The following is a 27,222-nucleotide window of genomic DNA, read 5'->3' on the forward strand; positions in this document are numbered from 1 at the left end:
CCTTTGTCCCTTCCTCTTTGGTCCATCCCTGGTCCACTCCATAAGTTTGCCCCATCTAGTCCCCCCCCACCAGTGTTAACCAGATGCACAAGCCAAAGGGCCTCAGGCCAGAGACAGGCCCAGAGCAGACTCACAGATGGGGGCCCGTCCCCGACAGACAGGCAGACAGACAGACATGCAGCAGGCACACTGAGACCTAGAGAGACCTCAAGGCACCGACAGAGACATGGAGACGTTTGCAGACTCAGCCCCAGAGAAAAGCAGATGGACAGACACAGAGAGATCGACACGGAACCTACACTCGGGACAAGCACACTAAGATTTTACAGATCCCAGAGATAGAGGTGGGTGTAAAGAATACTCACAGCCAGGCAGGCAGAAACACGGGGGACCCCGAGAGACATAGAATCAGACAAACACAGCAGAGAAACACAGAGACTCAGAGCCCTGAGAGACCAGTAGAGTCACGGGGCAAACGGATACATACAGCTCACAGGAAGCCAGGCGAGGGCCTTGGAGAGCGAGGGGACCAGGCAGGGGCTGTTTGGCTGCCCTGTGGCCAGAGGCCCCGGGGAATGGCCTTCCATGGTGGCCTGGCCTGGCGGAGCTTGACTGTGCCGGGGGTTGTGCAGTCTCCAAGAGCACAGGATGGGGAGAAGAGAGGAGCCTGCCTGTGGAGGGGTCAACCCTTGGCCTGCATCCCACTACTCAGCTCTTCTTTTCCTCCCTGCCCCCCACCCCAACTCCCTTTACCCAAAGCCCTGGGTATTCCCCCCACCCCCACTCCTGGTAACCGGACCCTGCTTCCTGCCTGAGATTAAGGGCCTGTCTGCTGAGATTCCCCAGGAAGGGGAGGGACACAGTCTCTCCTTGGCCTCCCTGGAGCTCAGGCTTGCCCACCCATAGCCTGACATACCCCCAAGACTACAGATTGCTCAAGTACCCAACATCTTAAGGTCCCTTCAGGAGGGGGCAGGGACCCTAGCCCGGGAACACAGTGGGGGTGGGGTGCTCTGCGCATGTGTGTGTGTGTTTTGGGGGGTGGGGGTGGGGGTCTAGTGTGAACAGCTGGGTCTGGGGTGACTGTGGTTAGAAAAAGAGAGAAAAGCTGATCTGAGAAAGGATGCCCATGGAGGGAGGACTGAAATGCAGGAGGAGCCAGGCATGGCCTGGAGCCAAAGGGTAAGGCTGCCCAGCCTTGAAGGGTGTAGAGGGTGGGGAAGGGGAACCAGCCTGGGGGTGAGAACCCGGAGCCCTCGACCTTGGGATGAGCCCATAGTGACCACCTGGTGCTGGGTGCTGGGGACTCAGAACTCCTCCAGCTGTCATGGGGGGAGGGGCTTCTACAGGTGCTTGTCACTCCCCTTCTGCCCTCTCTGGCTGTTAAGCCGATGGTTCTGGCCTTGCTCTCTGAAGGACTGGCAGTCTGGGCCCAGAACGGGAGGGGGTTCAGGGTGGGTGTGGGTGAGCATAGCAGATGCCCAAGGAGCTCAGGGAGGCTGCATGTGGGACAAGAGAAGGGGTGTGGCTGCAAGAACTGGATCACAGGGATTTGTCTAGCATCGCTCTGTGGGCCGTGTATGTGTGTGTGTGTGTGTGTGTGTGTGCGCGCGGGGGCTCTTGTGTACACGTGGGCATCATTCGTTGTAGGTGCACAGCTGCTGTGTTTCAAGTCTGCATCTGAAGGACAAGTGCCCTGAGGGGAGAACTCTGACCCCGAGGTCACCTTGCTAGGAGTTCTTTGGGCGCAGAGGCTGAGCCTAATTTATCTCTGTGATCCCAGAGTCCCCAGGGTCTGGCCTCTCCCAGTCCCCAGGAATGGTGTATGAGCGTCAGGAGGGGAAGGCCGTCCTTTCTGAGATGGGGTCTTACAAACAGAGAGGTTCTCTTTGAGCCCAAGGCCCTTAGTGGAGGCTGGAGTCTGGATTTGAAGTCTGGATTTGTGGGGAACAAATGGATGCCAGAGGGAGGAAGGGGAAGATGCAGGCAGCTTGGAGGAGGGGAAGGAGAGGCACTTTAGCACAGCCTGTGCCTCTGCTCTGTTCCTGCCTTGGGGCAGACCCCCTCAGCCTTTACACCACCTTACACCTCACTTGAGACCTGGCTTGTCCTGGCAGAATGTCTGTTAGCTCCATTTACTGTCAAGGAAACCAGAGCGGTGAAGATACTTGAACAGGCCACACAGACAGTTGGAATTGGGGTTCCAAGCCTGTTACCCCATTTCCCTCTGCCCCAGCCTCCAGTCCCCACAGGTGTCTCCACCTCTCCCTGGCCCATCTCCCTCTTTTCTTCTTTCTTGCATCCCCCTTTTCCTGGCCTGAGATTTTCTCACTGAGTCACACTCTGGGTTTCTGACTTTGTGGTGCCTGTCCCTCTCCATCTCTGAATCATTCAGAAACTCAGCCCAGGCCCCTCACACTGTGCTCTCTCTTTCCTGTCGTGCTTCATCCCCAACACGCCACACCCTCTTCACTCATCTACCCTCTCACAGCCTCTCAGGCTGTGCCCAGCAGGGTGAAGGGCAGAAATCCTTGGCCCTGGTGTCTTTATGTGCTGGGGCTCCACCAATAGCCACCCTTCCCCAACTCCCCCACGGGCCGCTCAGTCCTCCCTGCATCTTACAGTATAAGCCCATTCAAGAGCCTTCCGGTACCATACTGTCTTGATTACTGTAGCTTTGTAGTATAGTCTGAAGTCAGGGAGCCTGATTCCTCCAACTCCGTTTTTCTTTCTCAAGATTGAAATAGGTAGCTAGTGGGAAGCAGCTGCATAGCACAGGGAGATCAGCTTGGTGCTTTGTGACCACCTAGAGGGGTGGGATAGGGAGGGCGGGAGGGAGACGCAAGAGGGAGGAGATATGGGGATATATGTATACATATAGCTGATTCACTTTGTTATACAGCAGAAACTAACACAACATTGTAAAGCAATTATACTCCAATAAATATGTTAAAAAAAAAAAAAAGAGCCTTCCGGGTCCCAAGAGGGCTCAGCACCCACACATTTTAAGGAGAGGACCCAGGTGACTGTTAGATTCTGGGGTGAGGAATTGCCTCATCCTGGAGCTTCAATAAGAAAATCTTCTCAATGCCTGTAGCGGCCATCCTCAGCCATTACACAGTCTTCCAGGCACCGAGGAGCACACAGCAAGCAGGGTCAGGGCATAGGCTTTCTCAGGCTGGGACATAACTTGGAGGTGGAATAGCAAAGTGGGAGGGGGCCTGAGAGTGGGATACATGGACTCTGTGGGGCCCAGAATCACCTGGAGTCCTTCAACATACAGATTCTGGGGGAACCCACACAGGCCTGGGAATCAGAATCTCTAGAGGCCCATCCCAGGAATCCACATTGTAACAGCTTCCTGGCACCGTCTGCGACCCACAGGTGTGGCAGGTGCTGTGTGGCATCAGGTGAGCCAAGCTCAATCTGAGTCTTGATAAGAAATGGCTTGAAAAGAAGCCTTGAATACAGGCAGAGGACAACAGGGTGAAGAAAACCGCTGTCCAGGCTGGTGTGGGGGGGGCAATTTTCTTTTCTGTTTTCCAAACCTTTTCTTTTTTTTTTTTTTTAAATAAATTTATGTATTTAATTTTTGTATTTTTGGCTGTGTTGGGTCTTTGTTGCTGTGCGCGGGCTTTCTCTAGTTGTGGTGAGCGGGGGCTACTCTTCGTTGCAGTGTGCGGGCTTCTCATTGCGGTGGCTTCTCTTGTTGCGGAGCACGGGCTCTAGGTGCAAGGGCTTCCGTAGCTGTGGCATGCGGGCTCAGTAGTCGTGGCTCGCGGGCTCTAGAGCACAGGCTCAGTAGTTGTGGCGCACGGGCTTAGCTGCTCCATGGCATGTGGGATCTTCCCGGGCTAGGGCTCGAACCCGTGTCCCCTGCATTGGCAGGCGGATTCTTAACCACTGTGCCACCAGGGAAGCCCCCAAACCTTTTCTGATGTGATCATATGACTTTTCATTTATTACGATTGTTCTCCCTCAAAATGGGAAGGCAAACACTGTTGTGGAAAGAACACTGGATCAGAAGTCAAGAGACCGGGATTGCAGCCCTGGTTCTGCTACGAATGGGATGTGAGAGTTTGGTAAGTTGTTCGTTTTCCCATATTTACCATCCAGCCTGTCTCGTAATATTTGATGTTTGTTGGAGACGGTGTCTCTCCCATCCTGGACACACACCCTGTGTATCTTTGCTTCTGCCCCACCAGGGCCAGCCTTCTGGATGCTCAGTGGGTTGATCCATGAGGTAGGGGGGAAGGGCAGCGATGGGAATTGAGGGGATCCCAGGGGACCTCGTCACAGCCTTCTCCACCTTCCTCACCTCTCCAGCCCTCGGGGCCTGGGAAGAGGGTGAGGTGGCAACAGGAGGAGGAGGTGTCACTGCCAGAGTTCTTCTTCTCACCCAAGCTGGCAGAGGGGCAGGACTGGCACTGGTGACACCAGGGCCACTCAGCCCCCGCTTTTCACAAGTACTTTCCTTTTTGGGTGGAAGGAATTGGAGGGAGGGGGTGAGGAATCTGGGGTTGATGAGCCAGGCTGTAAGACCCTCTAACAGCCCATCAAGTTACGAAAGACTGCCCCCAGCCACCCTCTTCCCCCAGGGACAAGTCCCCAGGTCCACCTGATTCCGAGATTCATAATCCCTCCTGCCCCAAAAGCTGGGTAGGAGCTCAGGTCCTTCTGTTCAGAGGTAGGGGGATGGATCCCTTGACTTGAGGATTAGCATGGAGAAGAGGAGTGGGGAAAGAGAGGGAGGAACAAGGCTCCACTCGGCCCTCCACAGCCAAGCACTTAGCGAAAATGTCTCCCAAAAGAGATGTCAGCATTCAACAGTCTCATGTCTCCTGGGGAAATCAGTCATTCAGGGAAGACTTACTAAAATCTTTCACATTTCCCCAAAAGTAGCCAAGGGTCCCAAGGTTACCCTCTCTTTCAAGCAATGCTGCCCAGCTGCAAGAGCAGGCAGAAACTTCCCCCTTCCGTAAGAATGGGGAATGGCAGGTTAAGGGCCAGGAGGAGGCCAGTCCCCGGTTCTGGTGCTGTTGTGTGCTGGCCTCTATGCTCAGGGGATGCACTGAGTCTCTCTCCTCCCTCCCTGGGTCATGCCCGCCTCCTGGGGTCCCCAGCTTTGCCTTCACCTGCCAACCTGCCTCTCGGTTCAGCTCTAGTTGGGAGCAGAGAGTCCCCATGGGCCCCTAAGGGTGAAGCCCTGTTGGACTGGGGCAGGGATGCAAAGATGGGGCCAGCCCCCAGGGGAGAATTGAGGAGGGCTGGGGTGAAAGGGGGGAGAGAAGAGGTTAACTTTTAACATGGTGAAAATGTTAAAGTATTTTTCAAAACACTCTTACAAATGTAAAGATTTATCTATATACTGACATGCAAAAAATTCCACGACACCTTGTTGAGTGAAAAAAATACATTACAAAGCAGCACGTGTGGTGTTTATACAAAATTATATATATATATATATACACACACACATATATATATGGTGTGTGTGTGGGCACATGTGCAAAAGACAGAGGGGGGTGTGCAAGGAGTGATGTCTGGAAGGGTGTTCACCGAAATCTTAATCCTGTTTGCCTCTGGGGGATAGAATTTGGCGTGATTTATACAGTCCTATTTTTACTTTTTTCTACTGCTGAAATTTTCTATATGAGTATGTTTTATCTTTATACATAGGAAAACTCCCAGTGATGATATTTTCAACCGGGGGGAAAAAGGATTGTTTTCGTGATAAAAGGAATATAGCTACATTAGTCAGCAGAAAGGAAAATAGAGAAAGAAAAGCTCCCGTAGTCCTATCACCAAGGCGGCCCTTCAGAACATGCGGTGGTTTTCCTTCCTGTCAGCCGGCTCTGAATCTGTTCAAATCTGAATCTGTTCAATCTGGCTTTTCCATCCAGGTATCACAATAGACTGGAATGTGCTGCCCAGGTGTGCCCTCTCATGTAAGGCTCACAGCCCCTCTGAAAAGTACATCGGTTTGTTTTCTCTAGCCTAGGGGACTTGAGGCACTTGAGGCTGACTTTCAGGCAAGGGAAGTGACTTGCCCAGGTCACATATACCTGAGTGAGGGGCAGAGCCAGTCCTGGGACCCTGAGCACTGGCAGCCCAGTGCTACTTCCAGCGTGCATGGCTGCCAGGCCCCGGTGGTGGAGCTTTTGTGGGCCTGGACCAGCCCAGGACCCTGCAAACCCTCAGCTGTTGCGATGCAATTCGTTTGAAGGAACTCTTCTTGCTGCCCACCAGGTCCCAGGTCTGCCCTGGGGCTGAAGGAACAAGATGCCTCGGACACAGTCCACTTGGGTCTCTGGCAAAGAGAAAGAATGCAAACACTTCACACAAGGCCACTCAGCACGGAGCCTGGGCACACAGTGAGCATCAGTGAACATCTGTCACATGCCCACGGGCGAAGCGGCTCGGAGCCTGCGAGTAAGCCCATCTGGGCCATCACCGAAGGCTTCCCGTAGGAGGGGGCCTTTGAGCTGAGCCTTCAAGAATGGGTGGAATTTCCAGAGGGTCCAGAGAAGAGAAACAGTCTGGCGTTTCAGGTGGAGGGGTTGACTCTCCCAGAAGGCAAAGTATGCGAACTACAGAGCGCGCGGGGACTCGCTGGTCTACACGGTGGGGGCCCGGCTGCAGTCCTCACCAACCGCGTAGAATTTGCCGAGAATTAGCCACGAGGGGCGGGGTGAGGCGGGGCGGGGCCGAGGTGGGGGGTGGGGGGTGGAGGCCCAGAGAGCTTCATAAAGCCACAGCAAAGGCGCCGCGACGCTAGTGACAGCGGCCCGCTGAAGACGGAGCCCGGGAGCTGCCGCGCGCCCGCCAAACGCGGGCGCAGGACCCAGGCGTCCGATCCCGGGCTCCGGTGGGGCCTCCGCGGCCCCCGCCCCGCCCCGCCCCCGCCAGCCTCCGCCCAGCCGACCCCCCGCGCCCGCCCCCGCGCGGAGAAGGGCCGGTCCTCGACGGCCGCGGGAAGGTGCCAGCCCGCCCCGGATGGGCATCTTGGAGCCAGGCTGCCGAGACATGCTGACGGGCACCGACCCGATGCCGGCGAGCGACGAGGGCCGGGCGCCAGGCGCCGACTCGCAGAACCGCTACTTCTACCCGGAGCCGGGCGCGCAGGACGCGGCCGACCGTCGCGTGGGCGCCAGCCTGGGGGCGCCCTACGCCGGGGGCGCCCTGGTGCCTGCCCCGCCGGGCCGCTTCCTCGGAGCCTACGCCTACCCGCCCCGACCCCAGGCCACCGGCTTCCCCGGGGCGGGCGAGCCCTTCCCGCCGACGCCGGGCGCCGAGGGCTACCAGCCGGGGGACGCCTACACCGCCCCGGACCCGCGCGCCACACTCTACCCGGGGCCGCGCGAGGACTGTGCGCTGCCGGCGGGGCTGGAGGTATCCGGGAAGCTGAGAGTCGCGCTCAACAACCACCTGTTGTGGTCCAAGTTTAATCAGCACCAGACGGAGATGATCATCACCAAGCAGGGACGGTAAGTGAGGCGCGCGCCGGGAGCGCCGAGCTGTGGGAGCCTCCTCGGTCCCGCCGGCCCGGACAGGGACGCGCTTTTCTTTTTTTTTTCTGTCTAGACTTTGCTAGTGTCTCTGTGTCCCTCACAGTTTTGGCTCAGGCTTTGGGGGGAAAGAGGAGTTGAGTTTCGGGCAGGAAAGTTCTGGGGCTTGTTTACTCTCAGGACCAACAGGCACAACTCAAAAGGGAGATGGAGGAGAGGGGCGCAGTGAGCCATCCTCCTGGTTTAGGGGGAGGGTGCCTATGGTTTCACCCAGCATTGGGGTGCTGTCTCTGCCTGGAGGGGGGCGCGGAGGGCGCAGGGGGAGTGTGTGCTGTGGGTCTGACAGAGCAGGGCGCCTCTTAGCCCCTATGTGTGGGGAAACGGAGCGGAGGGCAGGGTCTTACAGTGGGGTGGACAGCAATCCAGCTCTCATCTCCGGGGCCCCTTGTGCCCACCTCTCCCAACCCCCTTGCTGCTGTTGTGTACAGGTCAGCTCTGGGGTGGGGGGGTGGTGTGGTAAAACTGGGATTTGGTGACATGGAGAAGTGGTCGCCAAGTTTCCTTTCCGGTAGTACTTGGAGATCATATGTCTGGTGTGCGCATGTGTTGGGAGGGGGGAGGTGGTAAAGTGGGAGGGGGCATAGATTCCTTCCAGACACGGTCCCCTCCCCGAGGGCACAGATGTCCATGGGCCTGAGCAGGTGAAGCTAACCCATGGGTCCCAGCTGGCAGCCATTCCCACACTCTGTACCCTTCAAGGCTTGTCCCTGAAAGCCTGCCCCACCCTTATCCAGATACTCACCAGTCCATCCTGGGGAGCCCATGGTTCCATGGTTCAGGGTCCCCTGAGCTCCGTGCATGCGGGGTAGGGTTTGGGGCCAAGGGTGCTGTTTCCGGAGAGAGTCTCCTACAAGGGGAAAGAAAGAGAAACTTGCAACTTGTGTGGTATTTGTTTAGTAAGCAACACTCTGAGTGGGCCCTGCCTGTGTCTGGTGCGTGAGTGTGCACCCACCCTTCCCGGTGGGGGCCCGTGTGGGCAGGGGACCAGCGAGGGCCTCTGTGTGGAGGCGCTACGTCATCAGTGGACCTGGGAGGTGTTGAAGAGCAGATACCGAGGGTTGGGCTTGGGGAGGGAGAAGGGAGAGGCCATGCTGGGCCTGAGGTTTGGCATTCAATCTGGGCATTGCTGGAACATTCATCCCTCCTGATGGATGATTTCTATGGGGTGGCTTGGGATTGAGGGACCTGTCCACCAACCACAATTGGCTTCAAGTTGCTGAACTGTTCCTCTTTCTCGGGGATGAACCCGGGAAAGTTGGCATTTTCTTTCACGGCACGGCCTTCATCTTCTAGGCCTTCTGATAATTCCTCTCTGCTCCCCCAGCCCTAGCCCCGGTCTGGGTGCACCCAGGCATAGCCTAGGCTTCTAGGCTATCATGTCTGAATTGGAGGGGACCCAGAAGATCCTGTCCCATCTTCTCCCTGGACAGAGAGGCAAATGGACCCAGAGACAGTAAGAGACTTTTCTGAGGTTACACAGCACATTCATCGCTGGCAGAACTGGCACCAGCATGCAGATGTTATGTGCCTGGGTTTCTTTCTCTGGTCCCCCACGACCAGGAGTAAAAACAGCCACCCACACTGTCCGAAGGCCTTGATGCATTCAGAGTGCTTTCACTTCCATTATTTCACCGTGTGCTAGGTAGGCCAAGCGGCCTCCCCATTTACAGCTGAGGGCACTGAGGCCCAGGGGAGCTAGTGGCTTACACTGGGTTACACGGCAGACCTGAACTCAGGCTCAGGCCTGAACTCTGTTGAGTGGTCAGGAAGCCTTCCCACCCTGGGGCCTGGTGGGGGGGGTCTCCCCACAGCCTTGCAGCCAGGCCCCAGCCCCTCCAGTCTTGAGGGATGAGGTAGACGGAGCTTCAGCAGAACCTCAGGGCTCTGGGGGTGCAGGGCTAGCTGGGGGTCTTAGGTGGATGCGTCTTTCTGTACTGGTTGCCTCCTTTACACCTACAGCCTCCTTCTTTCCTTTATTTTCCTGCTGAATAATCTTCTCTGGACAAGTTTTGTTGTCTCTCTTTTAGATCCACACACTTAATTTCCTTTATTATGAAAATTTCCAATATATACAAAAGTGAAGAGAAACATGTAACGGATCTCCATCTACCCATTATCCAGCTTCAACAGGTGTCAATACTGGTCCAATCTTGTTTCTGCTTTATCCTCGCTCACTTAACTTCTGGTCTGAAACTATATTAGCGATAGTGTAAGTAAATAGTAAGTAAATCCTAGACACTGTATTACTTTATCCTTAAGTAGTTCTCCGTGCACCTCTAAAAATGGCTTTTTAAAAATAAACACAATGCCATTAGCAAACCTGAAAAGAAACTCTTAAATATCATCAAATTTCCCTGATTGTTTCTTGTGTGTGCACACGCGCGTGTTTTACAAGCCTCACACTTTCAGTCCATCCTAACGGACTGCTTCGGACACTGAGGGCTGTGGGGTCGTTGGAAGGAGGCAGTGGCCCCTCACCACTTCCTCTGAGGCCTCCTCTTGGATCAGGCTTTGGGGGCCCCATGGTGGGGTGGAGAGGACAGAGGACACACCGCCCCCGATTCAGCACCCCTGACTGTGAGCTTGGGCTCCAGTGATCTGGGAAGTCGGCGGCCATTTCCTTCTGCTACTGGCTTCTGAAAAGGAAGACTTGGGCTCAGAGAACAGCTCCCTTTCTGTCCTCCTGCTTCGGTGGGCTGGCCTGTCCTTCCATGGTTTTCAGTGACCCACCAGTCACCACCACATCACCCACGGCTTTCTTCCTTTTTGAAAAATCCTTCCAGCCCAGGCCCACCCACAGCCCCGTAGCCTTTCGCCTTGGGCTGACTCACTCCTCTCCCACCCACCCTAGACCCATTCCTCAGTGTGCACACAGTAATGCTCTCCTCCATGGGCAGGAATGGGGTGGGGAGCAGGGGGTGATTCCAGGGTCCAGAGACTGATCCAGGCAGCTCAGATGGGGCTGGGAGGGGAAACGGAGGACAAGAAGATGGACTGGCCAGCTGGAAGACTGAGAGTTCAAGTTTGCGTGTTTGTGGAGGTTCATGGCCTGATAGGCCCACTCATGTTGCCCGGCCTCGTGTTGTTTCTGGGAGGCAGTCTGTGTGCTGCGCCCAAGTCAGCCGGTGTATGATAGTCGACGGTAGACGTTCTCAGTAGAGGAAGAGAGAGGCGGCTGTCTCGTGTGTGGGTGTGTGGGTGTGCAGTAATTGCCGGCAATCCCCACTTTTCTGGGTATAATTAGTTGATTATTATAATTAAGATAACTCTGTTGTTAAGCAGCTCAGTTTGCATTTGTGTATGTGTGTGCGAAGTTAGGGCTTGATAAAACAATTTCAGTCCCGTACCATCCTCGATCACCGGCCTCAGCCCTTTTGGTTTTCTCTTCTCTACATTCCAACTCCGAGAACTTTTTAGATCTTTAAATTTTTTTTTTTTTTTTTTTAGCTTTAAGCCTGCTTTAATTTGGGCTGACTGGCTTTATTTCTTTTGGAGCAGGTGAAAACGGCTTTGCTTTCTCTTCCGCCGTTTGCTGGTGGCTGTCTGATTTCTATTCAGTGGGTCCGAGGTTGGTGGGAAGAGGCGATCCCTTGATGCCCTAAGCGCTTTTTGCATTTGGATCGGTACAAGGCATTGCCAGAATACCCTCCTCAAAGGTGGTACCGATTTACACCCCCACCAACAGTGGCCGAGAGGACCCATTATCCCACAGGTTCATCAGCATTAGATATTATCAATTTTGAAACATTTTGCCAACATGACTGATAAAAACCATCTTTTAATTTGTACTTAACGATGGTGAATTGGAGCATTGTCAGAGGTGTACAGGATGGGGATCGGATATGATGACTTTGTGAATCATTTCAAACTGGATGGTCCTTAGAAGCAGCAGAGGAACTCGGGTCTTGGACCCTGTCCCCTGAGGGCTGAGTGAGAGGTGAGCGGTCTTTCCTAGGGGCTCAGTTTGGCACCAGACCCATCTTCACTCCTGGTTCCTTCCCAGCAAAGTGTCGTGTAAATCAGAGGCTATTTTGGGATCCCAGCTGGTGGTGATTCTAGACTTTTAGGGTGAAGTTGAGACCTCCCTTCTCCTCTCCCTCTTCCCCACAGTCTTCCTGTGTCTCCTGCCTTTCACTCTACCAGCGATAAGCAGGATGGGGTGAGGGAGACGCTAGCATGCGCTCTGCCATCAGGAGACCCCATTTCTGCTCTCCCAACGTGGAGCCATCACCAAACCTCTCTGAGCGTCATTTTCTTCAAGTATAAATTGGAAATAACATTTTATATCTCAAAGGACCGGTTCAGTGAACTGGCTGCTGCATAAGTAGTGGCACTTGAATGAATATGTTCCTTCTCTCTATTACTACACGTTTAGATAGGAACTGGTTACAATATAGGCAACATGAATGACCTGACCACTGTTGTAGAATGAGCTGGTGGTAGAAATGGGTTGAAAATATTCTCCCACCCTCGACTGCTCAAAGTCTCTTCCCTAACCTTTGATTTCTCCAGTTGACTGGCATACCGAGCTCCTGGGACCGAGGGCCTCGGACTGTAACTCTGGACTCTTGCTTGAGGTTCTTCAGCCAGGCCAGAGGGCTTTGATAGTTCTGGGCCTGGGAGAAGATGGGATGGGGGTGGGATGGGAGAGACGGTGAGCTGAGTTTCACATCCTTCAAACTCTTTAACAGCTCTCAGAGGAAAGATGGACAGGAGTTATTATCTGCATTTACGGATGGAGAAAGTGAGGTTTGGCTTGGGAATTAACTTATCCAAGGCCATAGGGCCACTAAGTCTCTTTTTCTCAGCCCAGGAGAGTCTGGGGAAGACAGGAATGTGACAGTACCCTCCTGGGAGATCTTTCCAAGGTTATTGGCGATGTTGATCTGGGACCCTCTGGGGACTAGAATCCACCCAAAAGTGCTCCTAGGCCCCTAGAACTCTCCCTCCCCCAGGTTTCCTCACTCATGAACCAGTGCCTTTCTTCCCAACCTGCAGGGCTTCTTGTAGGGGAGGGGAGAAGTGTGTGGGAATGAAAAGTAATTCTCATGAGGGTGTGACTCTGCCAGCTTAAAAATTCTGCTCTTCCTGCTTGGGTTAGAAGAGAAAGACTAAGCCATAGATGTGCTGGTTGTAGTGATGGTGGTGATGGAGTGGTGGTGGTTGTAGTGGTGGTGAGGGGGTAGTGATGGTAGAGGTGTTGGTTGTAGTGGTGGTGGTGGTGATGGTGGTGGTGTTGGTTGTAGTGGTGGTGGTGATGGGCTGGTGGTGGTTGTAGTGGTGGTGAGGGGGTAGTGATGGTAGAGGTGTTGGTTGTAGTGGTGGTGGTGGTGATGGTGGTGGTGTTGGTTGTAGTGGTGGTGGTGATGGTGGAGGTGTTGGTTGTAGTGGTGGTGGTGGTGGTTGTAGTGGTGGTGGTGGTGGTGAGGGGGTAGTGATGGTGGAGGTGTTGGTTGTAGTGATGGTGGTGACGGGCTGGTGGTGGTTGTAGTGGTGGTGGTGGTGGTGAGGGCAGTGATGGTGGTGATGGGGAGGGTGGCGGTTGGGGGGATGGTGATGGTGGAGGTGTTGGTTGTAGTGGTGGTGGTGATGGGCTGGTGGTGGTTGTGGTGGTGAGGGGGTAGTGATGGTGGAGGTGTTGGTTGTAGTGATGGTGGTGACGGGCTGGTGGTGGTTGTAGTGGTGGTGGTGGTGATGAGGGCAGTGATGGTGGTGATGGGGAGGGTGGCGGTTGGGGGGATGGTGATGGTGGAGGTGCTGGTTGTAGTGGTGGCGGTGATGGTGGAGGTGCTGGTTGTAGTGATGGTGGTGATGGTGGAGGTGTTGGTTGTAGTGATGGTGGTGATGGTGGAGGTGTTGGTTGTAGTGATGGTGGTGACGGGCTGGTGGTGGTTGTAGTGGTGGTGGTGGTGATGAGGGCAGTGATGGTGGTGATGGGGAGGGTGGCGGTTGGGGGGATGGTGATGGTGGAAGTGCTGGTTGTAGTGATGGCGGTGATGGTGGAGGTGTTGGTTGTAGTGATGGTGGTGATGGTGGAGGTGTTGGTTGTAGTGATGGTGGTGATGGTGGAGGTGCTGGTTGTAGTGATGGTGGTGATGGGCTGGTGGTGGTTGTAGTGGTGGTGGTGGTGGTTGTAGTGGTGGTGGTGGTGGTGAGGGGGTAGGGATGGTGGAGGTGTTGGTTGTAGTGATGGTGGCGACGGGCTGGTGGTGGTTGTAGTGGTGGTGGTGGTGGTGAGGGCAGTGATGGTGGTGATGGGGAGGGTGGCGGTTGGGGGGATGGTGATGGTGGAGGTGCTGGTTGTAGTGGTGGCGGTGATGGGGGTGGTGTTGGTTGTAGTGGTGGTGGTGATGGGCTGGTGGTTGTAGTGGTGGTGAGGGGGTAGGGATGGTGGAGGTGTTGGTTGTAGTGATGGTGGCGACGGGCTGGTGGTGGTTGTAGTGGTGGTGGTGGTGGTGAGGGCAGTGATGGTGGTGATGGGGAGGGTGGCGGTTGGGGGGATGGTGATGGTGGAGGTGCTGGTTGTAGTGGTGGCGGTGATGGTGGAGGTGCTGGTTGTAGTGATGGCGGTGATGGGGGCGGTGTTGGTTGTAGTGATGGCGGTGATGGGGGCGGTGTTGGCTGTAGTGATGGCGGTGATGGTGGAGGTGTTGGTTGTAGTGATGTGGTGTTGGGGGTAGTGATAGTGGACATGATGGTTTCGGTGGTGGTGGTGACGGGGGGGTGATGGTTGTAGTGGTGGTGGTGGTGATGAGGGCAGTGATGGTGGTGATGGGGAGGGTGGCGGTTGGGGGGACGGTGATGGTGGAGGTGCTGGTTGTAGTGGTGGCGGTGATGGGGGCGGTGTTGGCTGTAGTGGTGGCGGTGATGGTGGAGGTGTTGGTTGTAGTGATGTGGTGTTGGGGGTAGTGATAGTGGACATGATGGTTTCGGTGGTGGTGGTGACGGGGGGGTGATGGTTGTAGTGGTGGTGGTGGTGATGAGGGCAGTGATGGTGGTGATGGGGAGGGTGGCGGTTGGGGGGACGGTGATGGTGGAGGTGCTGGTTGTAGTGGTGGCGGTGATGGGGGCGGTGTTGGCTGTAGTGGTGGCGGTGATGGTGGAGGTGCTGGTTGTAGTGATGTGGTGTTGGGGGTAGTGATAGTGGACATGATGGTTTCGGTGGTGGTGGCGACGGGGGGGTGATGGTGGAGGTGGCGGAGATGGTTGTGGTATGGTAGTGCTTCTTTCTCTGAATCTATTGCTCAGCACAATAGCACAACATCCCAAATCCAACTTCCTCCACTTTTCCTGGGAACCAGGACTTTGAACATGAGGACTGTGCTCAATAGAGTCCCTCTTCCAGGTGGATGGGAATCTCCAGCTAGGACTTCAGTTACTTCTCTGAAGACCCTGGAGCAGGCTGTGCTACAGACATCACGCCCAGGAGGATGGGGCAGGGAGAGCCTGTGGATGGGTGCTCTGGGGCTAAGTGCATGTTAGCACCGTGAGAGCCACGATGGAGAGGATGGATGACAGACTGGGGCCAGACCACGGTTCAGGGAACTGAGAGATGAGGACCTACTAGGAACTGCCTGTGTGGGGCTGGCTTGTGGCTTTGCTCCCCCTCTAGGGAGCAAGCTAAGGCTAGGGACAGGGGTGTGCAGCTAACGTCTAGCAACTGACCCTCTGAAAGAAAAACATTTTTAAAAGCCCCGATTCATAGTGTTTGCTGATTTCCGTGGTAAATACCCCTATAATGGCTGCTCGTAAGCTGCCCATGTGATATCACTGAATGCGGAGTTGGGAAGAGACGTGTGGTAGTGCACATAATCTGGTATCTCCACCGGACAGGTACAATAGATGTAAACAATCTCAAGAGCAGAGCTAATAGTAAACTATAGTAAAAAAAATTGAGAAGTGATTTTTTTGAGTATTTATTACCGTGGCTTGTAATGTAATATATTTAATTGTAAATTTACGTGATTTAATTTTTAATCGTGGCTGTTTAACAACTGGCTGGCAGACTTCCTGGACTTCTCCAGCTGGCTCTGGTGAGGGGTGAGAGCCGGCTCCAGCACACCAGCGACGGACAGCCTTTGCACAGGGCACGGCTGTCCGGGGGGTTGGGGGCTGATGGATATTGATGGGTCTCCCTGTTCTCCCCAGGCGGATGTTCCCATTCCTGTCATTTACTGTGGCTGGGCTGGAGCCCACCAGCCATTACCGGATATTTGTGGACGTGGTCTTGGCGGACCAGCATCACTGGCGGTATCAGAGCGGCAAGTGGGTGCAGTGTGGAAAGGCTGAGGGCAACATGCCAGGTACGCGCCTCCTTGGGAACTGGGGGGCATGCTTTTTGTCTAATACTGGGCGCCCCCTGGTGGATCCAAGAGGAACCCCCAAGCCCCTGGCCCGGACTCCTAGGATTTCATTCTCTGTTCCATCCCTCCCATCCCATCCCACCCCATCCCCTCCCACTTCTCACTTCCGTTCTGTTTGTCATCTCTTCTACTTTTCTCTAGCCTGTCTTCGGCTCAGTCCTCTGCCCACACCTCCCCCTGTCCTGCCCCATCTGTCCTCCCCCTGCATCCTTCTTGCCATCCCCCTCAGAACAGGCAAAGAAGCCCCACATCACCAGGGGTCTGGTCCCAGGGGCTGCATGCCAAAGAGATTAACTGTCCACAGGGAACCGGCTGTACGTCCACCCAGACTCTCCCAACACTGGAGCCCACTGGATGCGCCAGGAAGTTTCATTTGGGAAACTAAAGCTCACGAACAACAAAGGGGCCTCCAACAACGTGACCCAGGTGGGACTCCTCCCCATGGGATAGCCCCGCACCCCTCCCTGTCCCCGAGGTCGCAGCGGGTCCTGCAGGCTGCTTCTGTTCTGTAAGAGCGACTTTTCTCCCTCTCTGACTCTGGTTCTTTTCCACCCACCTTGGGAGGAAGCTGAATCTCAGGGCAGACAGGCGTCACATTCAGGCCAACACGGACCAAACCAGCCAGGGGGTTTCTTCACTGAATCCTGGGCTACCATCACTCGTGTACCATATTGGGTATAGAGTTGGTACCGGTGATCCCAAGGAACGGATGCAAAGTTTCTCGGAGTTGAGCAATTCTATTAAAAGTGCCCTTATCCCTGAAAAGCCCTGTTTGTGCTAATCCCTTGGTCAGAATGGACACCTGGGGATAGGTAAAGGGGCAAGAGAATAGAATTGGTGCCCTGAAGAGGCTAGGGACTGGGGTTGGAAGCCTGGGAGAAGTTATGTGGTGGCAGGGCAGAGGAATGGGCACGATGACCTCAGGGTCCTTTCTAGCTTGGCCGTAGGGCTGGCCATAGGTGGGGCTGGGAGAGGGTTCCTTTGAACTCCCTCCTCCCACCCTCACAGCCGTCCTACCCTCTCTCAGATGATCGTGCTCCAGTCCCTCCATAAGTACCAGCCCCGGCTACACATTGTCGAGGTCAGTGATGGAGAGCCAGAGGCGGCCTGCAATGCTTCCAACACGCACATCTTTACTTTCCAAGAAACCCAGTTCATCGCCGTGACCGCCTACCAGAACGCCGAGGTGAGGGCTCCCTGGGCGAGGGTGGGCTGAGCCTGTGGCAGGGCGGGGGGACGACGAGGGGGAGAGTGGAGCCCCCAGTCTTCCTGGGAGCGATTTTGGAAGTTCCCCAGCCTCCGACTCAGGACTCAGGTGACTCTGTTTCCCTTCTCTCTAGATTACTCAGCTGAAAATTGATAATAACCCTTTTGCCAAAGGATTCCGGGAGAACTTTGAGTCGTAAGTGCCACTGGGTTCATCTCATGTTTGCAGAGGCCTCCTCTTGTCCCTCTGAGACCAGACAAGTGCTCAGCACGTCCCCTCTCTGCCTCTGTGGTGGGGAAGTGTGGGCTGGGTACTGGAGGGCGGCGGGCAAGTCAGGAAGGAGGGTCTGGGGAGGGACGTGAGACAGGCAGGCTCCTAAGTGACCAGTTCTGTTCGTGACCCCTGTCTTTTGCTTCCTGTTTTTTTTTAGCATGTATGCATCTGTTGACACCAGCGTCCTCTCCCCGCCTGGACCCAACTGTCAATTGCTTGGGGGAGACCACTACTCTCCTCTGCTCCCCAACCAGTATCCCGTTCCCAGCTGTTTCTACCCCAACCTTCCCAGCCAGGCCAAGGATGTGGTTCCCCAGCCTTACTGGCTGGGGGCCCCTCGGGACCACAGCTACGAGGCCGAGTTTCGAGCTGTCAGCATGAAGCCTTCATTCCTGCCCTCCGCCCCTGGGTCCACTATGTCCTACTACCGAAGCCAGGAGGTCCTGGCACCTGGAGCTGGCTGGCCTGTGACCCCACAGTACCCTCCCAAGATGGGCCCAACCAGCTGGTTCCGCTCCATGCGAACTCTGCCCATGGAACCTGGCCCAGGAGCCTCAGAGGGGCGGGGGCCGGAAGACCAGGGCTCCCCCTCCTTGTGGACTGAGATCACCCCCATCCGGCCAGAGTCCAGCGACTCAGGACTGGGTGAAGGAGACTCTAAGAGGAGGCGTGTGTCCCCCTATCCTTCTAGTGGCGACAGCTCCTCCCCTGCGGGGGCCCCTTCTCCTTTTGATAAGGAAACCGAAGGCCAGTTTTATAACTATTTTCCCAATTGAGCAGATGACATGGTGAAAGGAACAGAAAGAGTGTCATTGGGTTGGTGACACCAACTAACGTAGACCACAGACCCAGGACTGAGCCGTCCCCAGCTCCCTCTGTCCCATCTCCTTCTGTAGCTGGTTGAGGAAGAAGGGGGCCAAGAAGGATTCTGGGGTTCACTTGCTGTCTCCTGGCCCACAGTGAAACCTGCGAGGAGTGTTCTCTGCCCCTTCCTGTGTCCCAACTACAGTCATTTACCTGGTGCTGCTTCTGGCTGTGGGTTCCCAGCTGGAGAACAGAAAACAGACAGTGGAAGGTCTGGGACACAAAGGAGCTTCCTCCCTTCTGCGGGGTGTAGGGGTGGGAGTGGGGGGGTCAGGATCAGGTGGGACAGCCAGACTGGAGACTCAGATCTCTTCCTCTACAGAGTAACTTTCAACATTTGTGTGTGTGTGTTAATCCCTGATGTGGAAATAAAGACACATGAATTTTATAACAGTCAGCCAGCCACAGTCAGGGGAGAGGACCCAATGACTTTGGGCAGCTGGCTTGGGCCGCACCCTCTTAGAGGCAGTGGGGTCCCAAGGAAGGGGCTGGGAAGGGGAGGGATTGTGCACGACTCAAGAACCAAGGTCTTGGGGGGGTGGTGTGTGAGGGTGCATTTTTCTTTTTTCTTTTTTGGGAACAGGGGAGGCTATTTATTGTACAGAGAGTGGTGTCCGGATATATTGCTTTTGTCTTCATCACTTTCTGAAAATAAACACAAAACTGTCAAGTGTGTCCTGCTTTAGTGCCTGGGTGGGGGACACGGGCGGGGACTCTACTGGGAACTGCAAGTGCACCAAAGCTGTTCTCTCTGCTCTAGAACAGAACTTGAAGTTCCGAAGACCATGTACCTCCTAGAAACCAGAGGTGACTTCATTCAGGGGATAAACTGAGTTAGAGCAATGCTACGTGTCCTGCCTTTGGTGCTCAGGTTAATGGCTGATGCCGCTTCTTAAGGTGTCTTGGGATACCCTGACCTGTAGAGCAGGGTGTGAGGGCAAGGCCAGAGGATGGGGGCTGGGTCGGGTTGGGTGGGTCTGAGGAGAAGGATGGCACTTGATTTCTCTTTGCATTTCTAGCAGCTTTGGATCCTCCATCTTCATCTTAGGGTTGTTCAAGGATTAAAGGAGTAAATGTAAATAGGACCACATGAAATTGCTGTTTTTGTAGGTCAAAAACAGCCAAATATTGGCAATTTCACATGATTTACCCTTTAGTACGTGTAAAGGGTTTAGAACAGTGCCAGATAAACAGTAAGCACTCAGAGTGTAAACTATCATCATTGTCATTATTATCATTCTCTAGCCGTTTCTCTCTCTCCTTATACACATACTGAATTGCATTTGTAAAATGATACATGCTTCTTTTAAAGAATTGAAGCAATGCAGAAAACTATAAAGACAACAATAAATTATCCTAAATCTTACCACCCATCAATAATTATCATTAACATTAGATAGATTGGAGAGACAGAAACACTTTTATAATATTGGAATCATACTGAAAATGCTTTTTCTTAATGAAATCTATTGAATTTTCATTAACAGAAGTTAATAATAATAATAATAATAATAACCCACCAAACCATCAAAACCCCCAAGAATCTCAAGTGAATGAGGACAATTGCCGAAGTCAAATCTTCCTTCATGATAAGAGATGCTTCCTGAAAGAGCACTCTAAGGTTAAAAAGGAGCTTATGAGAAACATTAAGAGGTTGGAGTTACTATGTTTGCCTCACCCCAGTCCAGAGTATACCCCATTCTAATGTGGGAACATCATTATAGGCTGTATAGGTGTTCTTCCAATTCTTTTTGGAGCCTGGAGAACTTCACTAATGTCTCACAGTTCACATCCCCTCTTTACTGGTCTCTGCCCAGAGGTAATTTTCATCACCATCTAGTCAGAAGAAGGAAAAGATAAGGAGACATACATATTTGGTTCCATCCTCTTTGGATTTGGAAGCTCATCTTTTTAAAATGACATGAAGAGTTCAGCCATATTGCACTCCGTGAATGCAGATTAATCCTCCCCATGCCCCACCCCTTGGCTGTCACTCTTTGGAGTTAATGATATTAAACTGAGCCTATTTCCTTTCTTGGGAACTGTTGTGAGTAATTACAATACTCTTCTTTTTAAAAAAATTTTTTTTTAATTTATTTATTTTATTTATTTATTTTTGGCTGTGTTGGGTCTTTGTTGCTGCGCGCGGGCTTTCTCTAGTTGCGGCGAGCAGGGGCTACTCTTTGTTGAGGTGCACAGGCTTCTCATTGTCATGGCTTCTCTTGTTGCAGAGCACAGGCTCTAGGCACTCGGGCTTCAGTAGTTGTGGCACACGGGCTCAGTAGTTGTGGCTCGCGGGCTCTAGAGTGCAGGCTCAGTAGCTGTGGTGCACAGGCTTAGTTGCTCTGCAGCATGTGGGGTCTTCCCGGACCAGGGCTCGAACCCCTGTCCCCTGCATTGGCAGACGGATTCTTAACCACTGCACCACCAGGGAAGCCCCTTACAATACTCTTCTCCCTCACTATTTTTAAATGATTTTGGTTCAGTACATTGGACATGAAGTGAAGGGAGTTGTGATTGAGTCATACTCTTCTTTTTCCAGAGGTCTGGCTGCAGATGTTTTGATGCTTTGTTATTTGACTCACAAAGATCCCTTATTATTATTTCTTCACTATTAGATGTACCTTTTCCTGAAAAAAATATATATCTGAATAAATAAGTAATATATTTATTTATTTTACTGAATATATATGAATACACATACACAGAGTCTTTAGATAATGTAATGCATTTACCTTAAAATTATACGGTCTGGTATTAATATACTAACTTGTTTTTATTTTAATTCATCTGATAAATTTTCTCCTTTTTAGTTGATAGTGTCTTAGTTTCATTTTTGTTGTAGTTATGTCTGTGTTAAGCAGCAAACTAACAAATTTAAAAACACATTTTAAGACTCTTAAGGACTTCCCTGTTGGCGCAGTGGTTAAGAATCCACCTGCCAATGCAGGGGACATGGGTTTGAGCCCTGGTCTGGGAAGATCCCACATGCCACAGAGCAACTAAGCCAGTGCGCTACAACTACTGAGCCTGCATGCCACAACTACTGAAGCCCACTCGCCTAGGCGAGTTGCCTGTGCTCTGCAACAAGAGAAGCCACCGCAATGAGGAGCCCGTGCACTGCAACAAAGAGTAGTCCCCACTCGCCACAACTAGAGAAAGCTTTTGCGCAGCAACAAAGACCCAGTGGAGCCAAAAGTAAATAAATAAATAAATAAATTTATTTAAAAAAAGATTCTTAAAATATATTTATAAATATAATGATCACTTATTAACCCACCACACAACTTAAGGACTAAAACATTAATAACATTACCCCATCCCATTTCCTGCCTTTTCCTTATGGATAACTAGTATCCTGAATTTTGTGTTTATCTTTTTCTTGCTTTTTAAAATTATGTGTTAACACTTTATATATCTCATTATTATGTTATTTGGTTTTTGGTTGTTTTGAATTTATAATATATATGTATATATCTTTGTATTATCTTTCTATGCATGAACATGGAATATTTCTTCATTTATTTAGGTCATCCTCAAGGTCTCTCAGTAAAGTTTTATAATTTCTAGGTATAGATCTTGTACATCTTTTGTTAGATTTAGTCTTAGGTATTAAGTTTTTTTCTCTATAAAAGGTATCTTTTAAAAATATATATTTCCTAATTGTTACTAGTATATAGAATTACAATTAATTTTTGTATGCTGATCATAAGATCCAGCCACCTTGCTAAACTCTCTTATTATTTTTCAGTGGTTTGCTATAAATTCATTACTTTCTCTATGGCCAATCAGGTTATTTCAAATAACAAGAGTTTTATTTCCTCCTTTTGAATCATTATGCTTCTAGTTTCCTCTTCTTTTATTTTTAAAATTTTTATTGGAATATAGTTGATTTACAATGTTGTGTTAGTTTCAGGTGTACAGCAAAGTGAATCAGTTACACATATACATATATCCACTCTTTTTTTAGATTCTTTTCCCATATAGGCCGTTACAGAGTATTGAGTAGAGTTCCCTGTGCTATGCAGTAGGTTCTTATTAGTTATCGATTTTATATATAGTAGTATGTATATGTCAATCCCAATCTACCAATTTATCCCTCTCCTACCCTTATCCCCTGGTAACCAAAAGTTTGTTTTCTACATCTGTGACTCTACTTCTGTTTTGTAAATAAGTTCATTTGTACCCTTTTTTTTAGATTCCATCTAATTTCTTCTTTCTTCTTCTTATCGTATTGTATGGGCCAGAACTTCAAGTGCTAGTTTCTTGCCTTTGGAGGGATGATTTTCCCCTATTTATTCCACTTTCCCCCTTATGCTGGTTTGGTATTTCTGTAACCTATTTCTCTTATTTTAGTGGTATCTCTATACAGTTTATATGCACATTTAACCTAACAACGTTGTAATGTTGAATGATATTTTGCCCTCCATTCTGGTCAGTAAAACAATTTTAGATCACTTTAGCTCTGCTCTAACCCCTACTGACTCACTATTGCTTTTCCCCAACTTACTGATTTTGAACATTTCAGCTCTGTTTTTTGTTTTTTTTTTTAATCCCACAGATTGGACTCCTGTATTATTTTACTGAGACAGAACTTGTTTGGGCTTACTTTTATGTTACTATTCGTTTTGTTCACTTTTCCTTTTTGCATTTCTACTTTTCTCTGGGATCATTTTCCTACTTCTTTTTAAAATTTTGTATTTTATTTTATTTTATTTTATTATTTGGCTGCATTGGGTCTTAGTTGCAGCATGCGGAATCTTTTGCGGCACGCTGGCTTCTCTCTAGCTGCAGTGCACGGGCTCTAGAGCGAGCGGGCTTAGTTGCCCTGTGGCATGTGGGATCTTAGTTCCCTGACCAGGGATCGAACCTGCATCCTTGCATTGGAAGGTGGATTCTTAACCACTGGACTACCAGGGAAGTCCCCATTTTCCTACTTATTGAACTAAATCCTTTATATGTTCTTTTGGAGAGGATCTCTTTGTAAACTCCGCATGTGTTGTTTCTTGTAAATATTATTGTTTTTTCCCTCATTAATGAATAAGATTTGCTGAGAAGACAATTCTAAATGCTTAGTAATTTTTTTCTTATCATTTTATAGAAGTTATTCCACTGTCTTCTGGCTTCCGTTGTTGCTTGTGAAATCTGCTGCTACTCTAATTGCCATTCTTTTGTAGGTCATCTGTCTTTTTCTTTCTGCTTTCCAGATCTTCTATTTATATTTGATGTCGAACAGACTCACTATGATGTGACAAGGTATGAATTGATTTTCTTGCTCATTTTGGGATATTCTGTGCTTCCTGGATCTGTGTATTCATGGTTTTCATCAGTTCTGAAAATTCTCAGTCAATTATCTTTTAATTTTTTAATTGAAGTATAGTTATTTATAATATTAGTTAATTATTTTTTTAAATATTGCTTCTTTCCATTCTCTTTAATTTCACCCTTTGGGACTCCAATCAGATGGATGTAAGAATTGTTATTCTATTATTATTCATGTCTCACAACTCTCTATTATATTTTCCCCCTTGCCTTTCTTTGCTGCATTCTGGATAAATTCCTGGGATATATTTTTTAGTTAAATTCTACTCTCAACTGTATTGAATATGCTGACTGATTAGCCCATCCACTGAGGGTTTTTTCCACAGTTTAAAAAACAGTTTTCATAAGTATTTTATATCTCCATTAAGTTTTATTTCAAGATTATGCTTTGCATTTTCATAATTTCTATTTTTTCCAATTTGTACAATCCTGATGATTTCTTATTGTATGTTTTCCCTTATACTTGCATTCTTTGTTTCTGTAAACATTCTAGATGTAACCATTCTGTATTTTGTATTTGACATTTCCAACGTCTGCTGTCTTTGTGGGGGTGGTGGTAGGGGTATTGTCTAAACGTTGTTTCTTCTGGTCCTCACTGATAGTGGGTTTGCCTTCTTGCACACTTGATAGTCTCTGTAAGGCCATGTTTGACTTTTAACCCATACAAGTCCGGTAAGACTAACTTGGGAAACTTTATTCCACAGATGTTGCCTCTGATTCAACAGATGTGGAACACCAAGTAGTGGCTGGACTTTTTTTCCAGCACTAAAGTTTGTTTTCTTGGCTAAGGGCTTCAATAGAGTGAGACAGAAGCTTCCAGACCGCTAAGGGCCAGGCCTGGGACTGGGACAGCATCACTCCCACTACATTCTATTGGTCAGGGCCAAACCATATACAAGGGGAGGAGAAATTATTTCCTCTCTGGATGGAAGAGTGGCATGTGCTGCCTAGCCATTGTCCTGGGATCTTTCCTTCACCATCAGCCTGGGGATTACTTTCATGTCTCTCTTGTGTTGGATCTCCTGTTTCCTGGATCACATCTTTCTGTTTCTTTGTTTATTCTCTTATTTTACTGAAGGACATTTTTTTTTTTTTCTGAAGGAGTTTTATGGTGCACAGAAGGTAAAACTAAGTTTTCAACATGTCTGAAAATGTCTTTATTTGACTTGGACATCTGATTGATGGCTTGACTGGGTATAAAAGCCTCAGTTGGGAATAACTTTCTCTTGAAATTTCCAAGGTATTTTTCCATTGTATTTTAGTTTTCAGTATTGCTCTTAAGAAGTCTGATGCCATTTTGATTCATGATCCTTTGTGTTATGTTTTTGGATCCTCTCTTTATCCCCAGTGTTTTGAACATTCTAGATTATATGCATTGGTTGGAAGCCTTTTTTTTTTTGTCTATTTATTATTCTGGGGCACTCAATGAGACCTACCAATTCAGAGACTATGTTCTTTAGTCTTAGAAAGTTTTCCTTTTATCCATTCTTTTTTGTTTATTTCTCAACTTCTTTTAATCATATGGTAGATGTCCAAGGTGATTCTCTAACTTTATTTCCTAACTTTAATCCTTTTTCTTTTTATTATTTTAAAAGAGTTTCTTTCTTTTTTAAGGTTCTTTTTAAAATTTATTTATTTATTTATTTGGCTGTGCCGGATCTTAGTTGCAGCACATGGGATCTTTCAGTTATAGCATGTGGTATCTTTTAGTTGCAGCATGCAGGCTCTTTGTTGCAGCATGTGGGATCTAGTTCCCTGACCAGGAATCAAATCCAGGCCCCCTGCATTGGGAGCACGGAGTCTTAACCGCCAGGGAAGTCCCTTTAAGAGAGTTTCTAGTCTTTATCATCTGATTCTGTTATGGACTAAAATTTCTCCTAAATTGTTTTTAATTCTACAAACTCTTTCTTGTCCTCCAAATGTTTTTATAGCACCCTGTACTTCTTTTATGGATGAAATATCTTCTCATATCTCTAAATATATTAATTGGAAGAGAGAGTTTTTATTTTGCTTCTTGCAATATATCTGTTTTTTCAAAGTTCCTTTTTCCTGCTTGTTTATTTTAGACTCTTTTTCATATTGGAGACTTTGCTCAAATATTTAGTAATCCTTGACTGTTCATGTTTGAGAACAAACCACTATAAAAATAATAATTTAAAAAAGAACAAAGCACTAAAGCTTACATAAAAGCTCTTGTGTGTTCATGGGTGAGGGGTTAATCAACCAGTGGGCTTCATTTCAAGGTGATATCAAAGGATGGTCAGGTTGAGGACCTGGCAATGGTGTGCTGGAGCTGGCTGACACCAGCTTGCAGAAGGTGAATGGGCACATATATCCCAACTCTGCATTCAGTGGCATCATGTTTGTAGCTTGAAATTGTCCGTGGGAATATTTACACCAGGGAAATCAGCAAACGCTACAAGCAAGGGTACACTTCCTCCCAAATTGTTGGTTGTTAAACATTTACTGCCACATCACTGGGAGCTGGTATATTAGGTTGGGAAACTCATAATGAAACCTGAGAGGAGTGTATAGAGGTCTTTTCTCCTAAGATACTATTCAGTTCTCCTAAGGAGACTTTCAAATTTTCCCTGGTTGACAGCATTCTATGAGTAGAATATGAGAAGAGAAATTGGGGGTCCCATTTTTTCTTTTATAAACTTTCACTTAAATTTTCTGCTTTCAGCTTTGCCTCACCCTTCTCAGCCACTGACTTTGGTATCCCCAAGTCCCATGTCTGTTCTCACTTTCTTCAGAAAATTACACTCTGTTCTTTTAGGTGGTGGTAGACATCTTGATACCCATGATTTCAGTCTTTTAGCCCATCCACCAATTTTCAGTACCATGCCTTAACTGTCACTGTGCCTGATACTCCCAAGTCCTGAGCCTCTTAGGGGTTATTGGTTGGTAAATCAGTTCACTTATTGTTGATCCTGTTTGCAGGCATTTCAGATGTGGCTACATTTTAGTTTGTTGCTCCATCTTGCTTAATCAGATACTATTCCTTCATCTATTTTCTATATTTCAAAAATTTGTTGAAATTTATTGTCTGCTTCCTTTATGTCTGTTGCTTCTGTGGTTCTATACATTAAGAAAATTCTTGGGCTTCCCTGGTGGTGCAGTGGTTAAGAATCCGCCTTCCAATGCAGGGGACATGGGTTTGAGCCCTGGTCCGGAAAGATCCCACATACCACAGAGCAACTAAGCCTGTATGCCACAACTACTGAACCTGTGCTCTAGAACCCACGAGCCACAACTACTGAGCCCATGTGCCACAACTACTGAAGCCCGCACGCCTAGAGTCTGTGCTCTGCAGCAAGAGAGGCCACTGCAATGAGAAGCCCGCGCACTGCAATGAAGAGTATCCTCCACTTGCAGCAACTGGAGAAAGCCCGCATGCAGCAGCAAAGACCCAACACAGCCAAAAATAAAAAATAATTAAGAAAATTCTTATATTATCATTTTTGTAACCAATATACAATTTTAATTGCAATACAGTTGATGTACAATATTATGTTAGTTTCAGGTGTACTACATAATGATTTAACATTTGCATACATTATGAAATGATCACCACAATAAATCTAGTAACCATCTGTCCCCAAAGTTATTACAATATTATTGA

The 27,222-nt window shown here is 49.7% G+C and overlaps 1 protein-coding gene across 1 annotated transcript; it reads left to right on the forward strand.

The window, feature by feature from the left end:
- The first annotated feature begins 6,996 nt into the window (after positions 1-6,996).
- On the forward strand, positions 6,997-18,187 carry TBX21 (T-box transcription factor 21). The gene is made up of 6 exons (XM_061176248.1): positions 6,997-7,487; positions 15,717-15,871; positions 16,236-16,357; positions 16,959-17,117; positions 17,272-17,333; positions 17,569-18,187. The coding sequence occupies exons 1-6, from the start codon at positions 6,997-6,999 to the stop codon at positions 18,185-18,187; spliced, it is 1,608 nt and encodes a 535-aa protein (XP_061032231.1).
- The last annotated feature ends 9,035 nt before the right edge of the window (positions 18,188-27,222 follow it).

The sequence above is a fragment of the Eubalaena glacialis genome, chromosome 19 (genome assembly GCF_028564815.1).
Source record: "Eubalaena glacialis isolate mEubGla1 chromosome 19, mEubGla1.1.hap2.+ XY, whole genome shotgun sequence".
Taxonomy (NCBI): domain Eukaryota; kingdom Metazoa; phylum Chordata; class Mammalia; order Artiodactyla; family Balaenidae; genus Eubalaena; species Eubalaena glacialis.

Bases quoted from the DNA above. Each gene is read 5' to 3' on its own strand.
- TBX21 (XM_061176248.1), top strand. From the start codon at position 6,997: ATGGGCATCTTGGAGCCAGGCTGCCGAGACATGCTGACGGGCACCGAC. The intron at 15,872-16,235 runs GTACGCGCCTCC...AACTGTCCACAG, and splicing joins GGCTGAGGGCAACATGCCAG to GGAACCGGCTGTACGTCCAC. The intron at 17,334-17,568 runs GTAAGTGCCACT...GTTTTTTTTTAG, and splicing joins TTCCGGGAGAACTTTGAGTC to CATGTATGCATCTGTTGACA.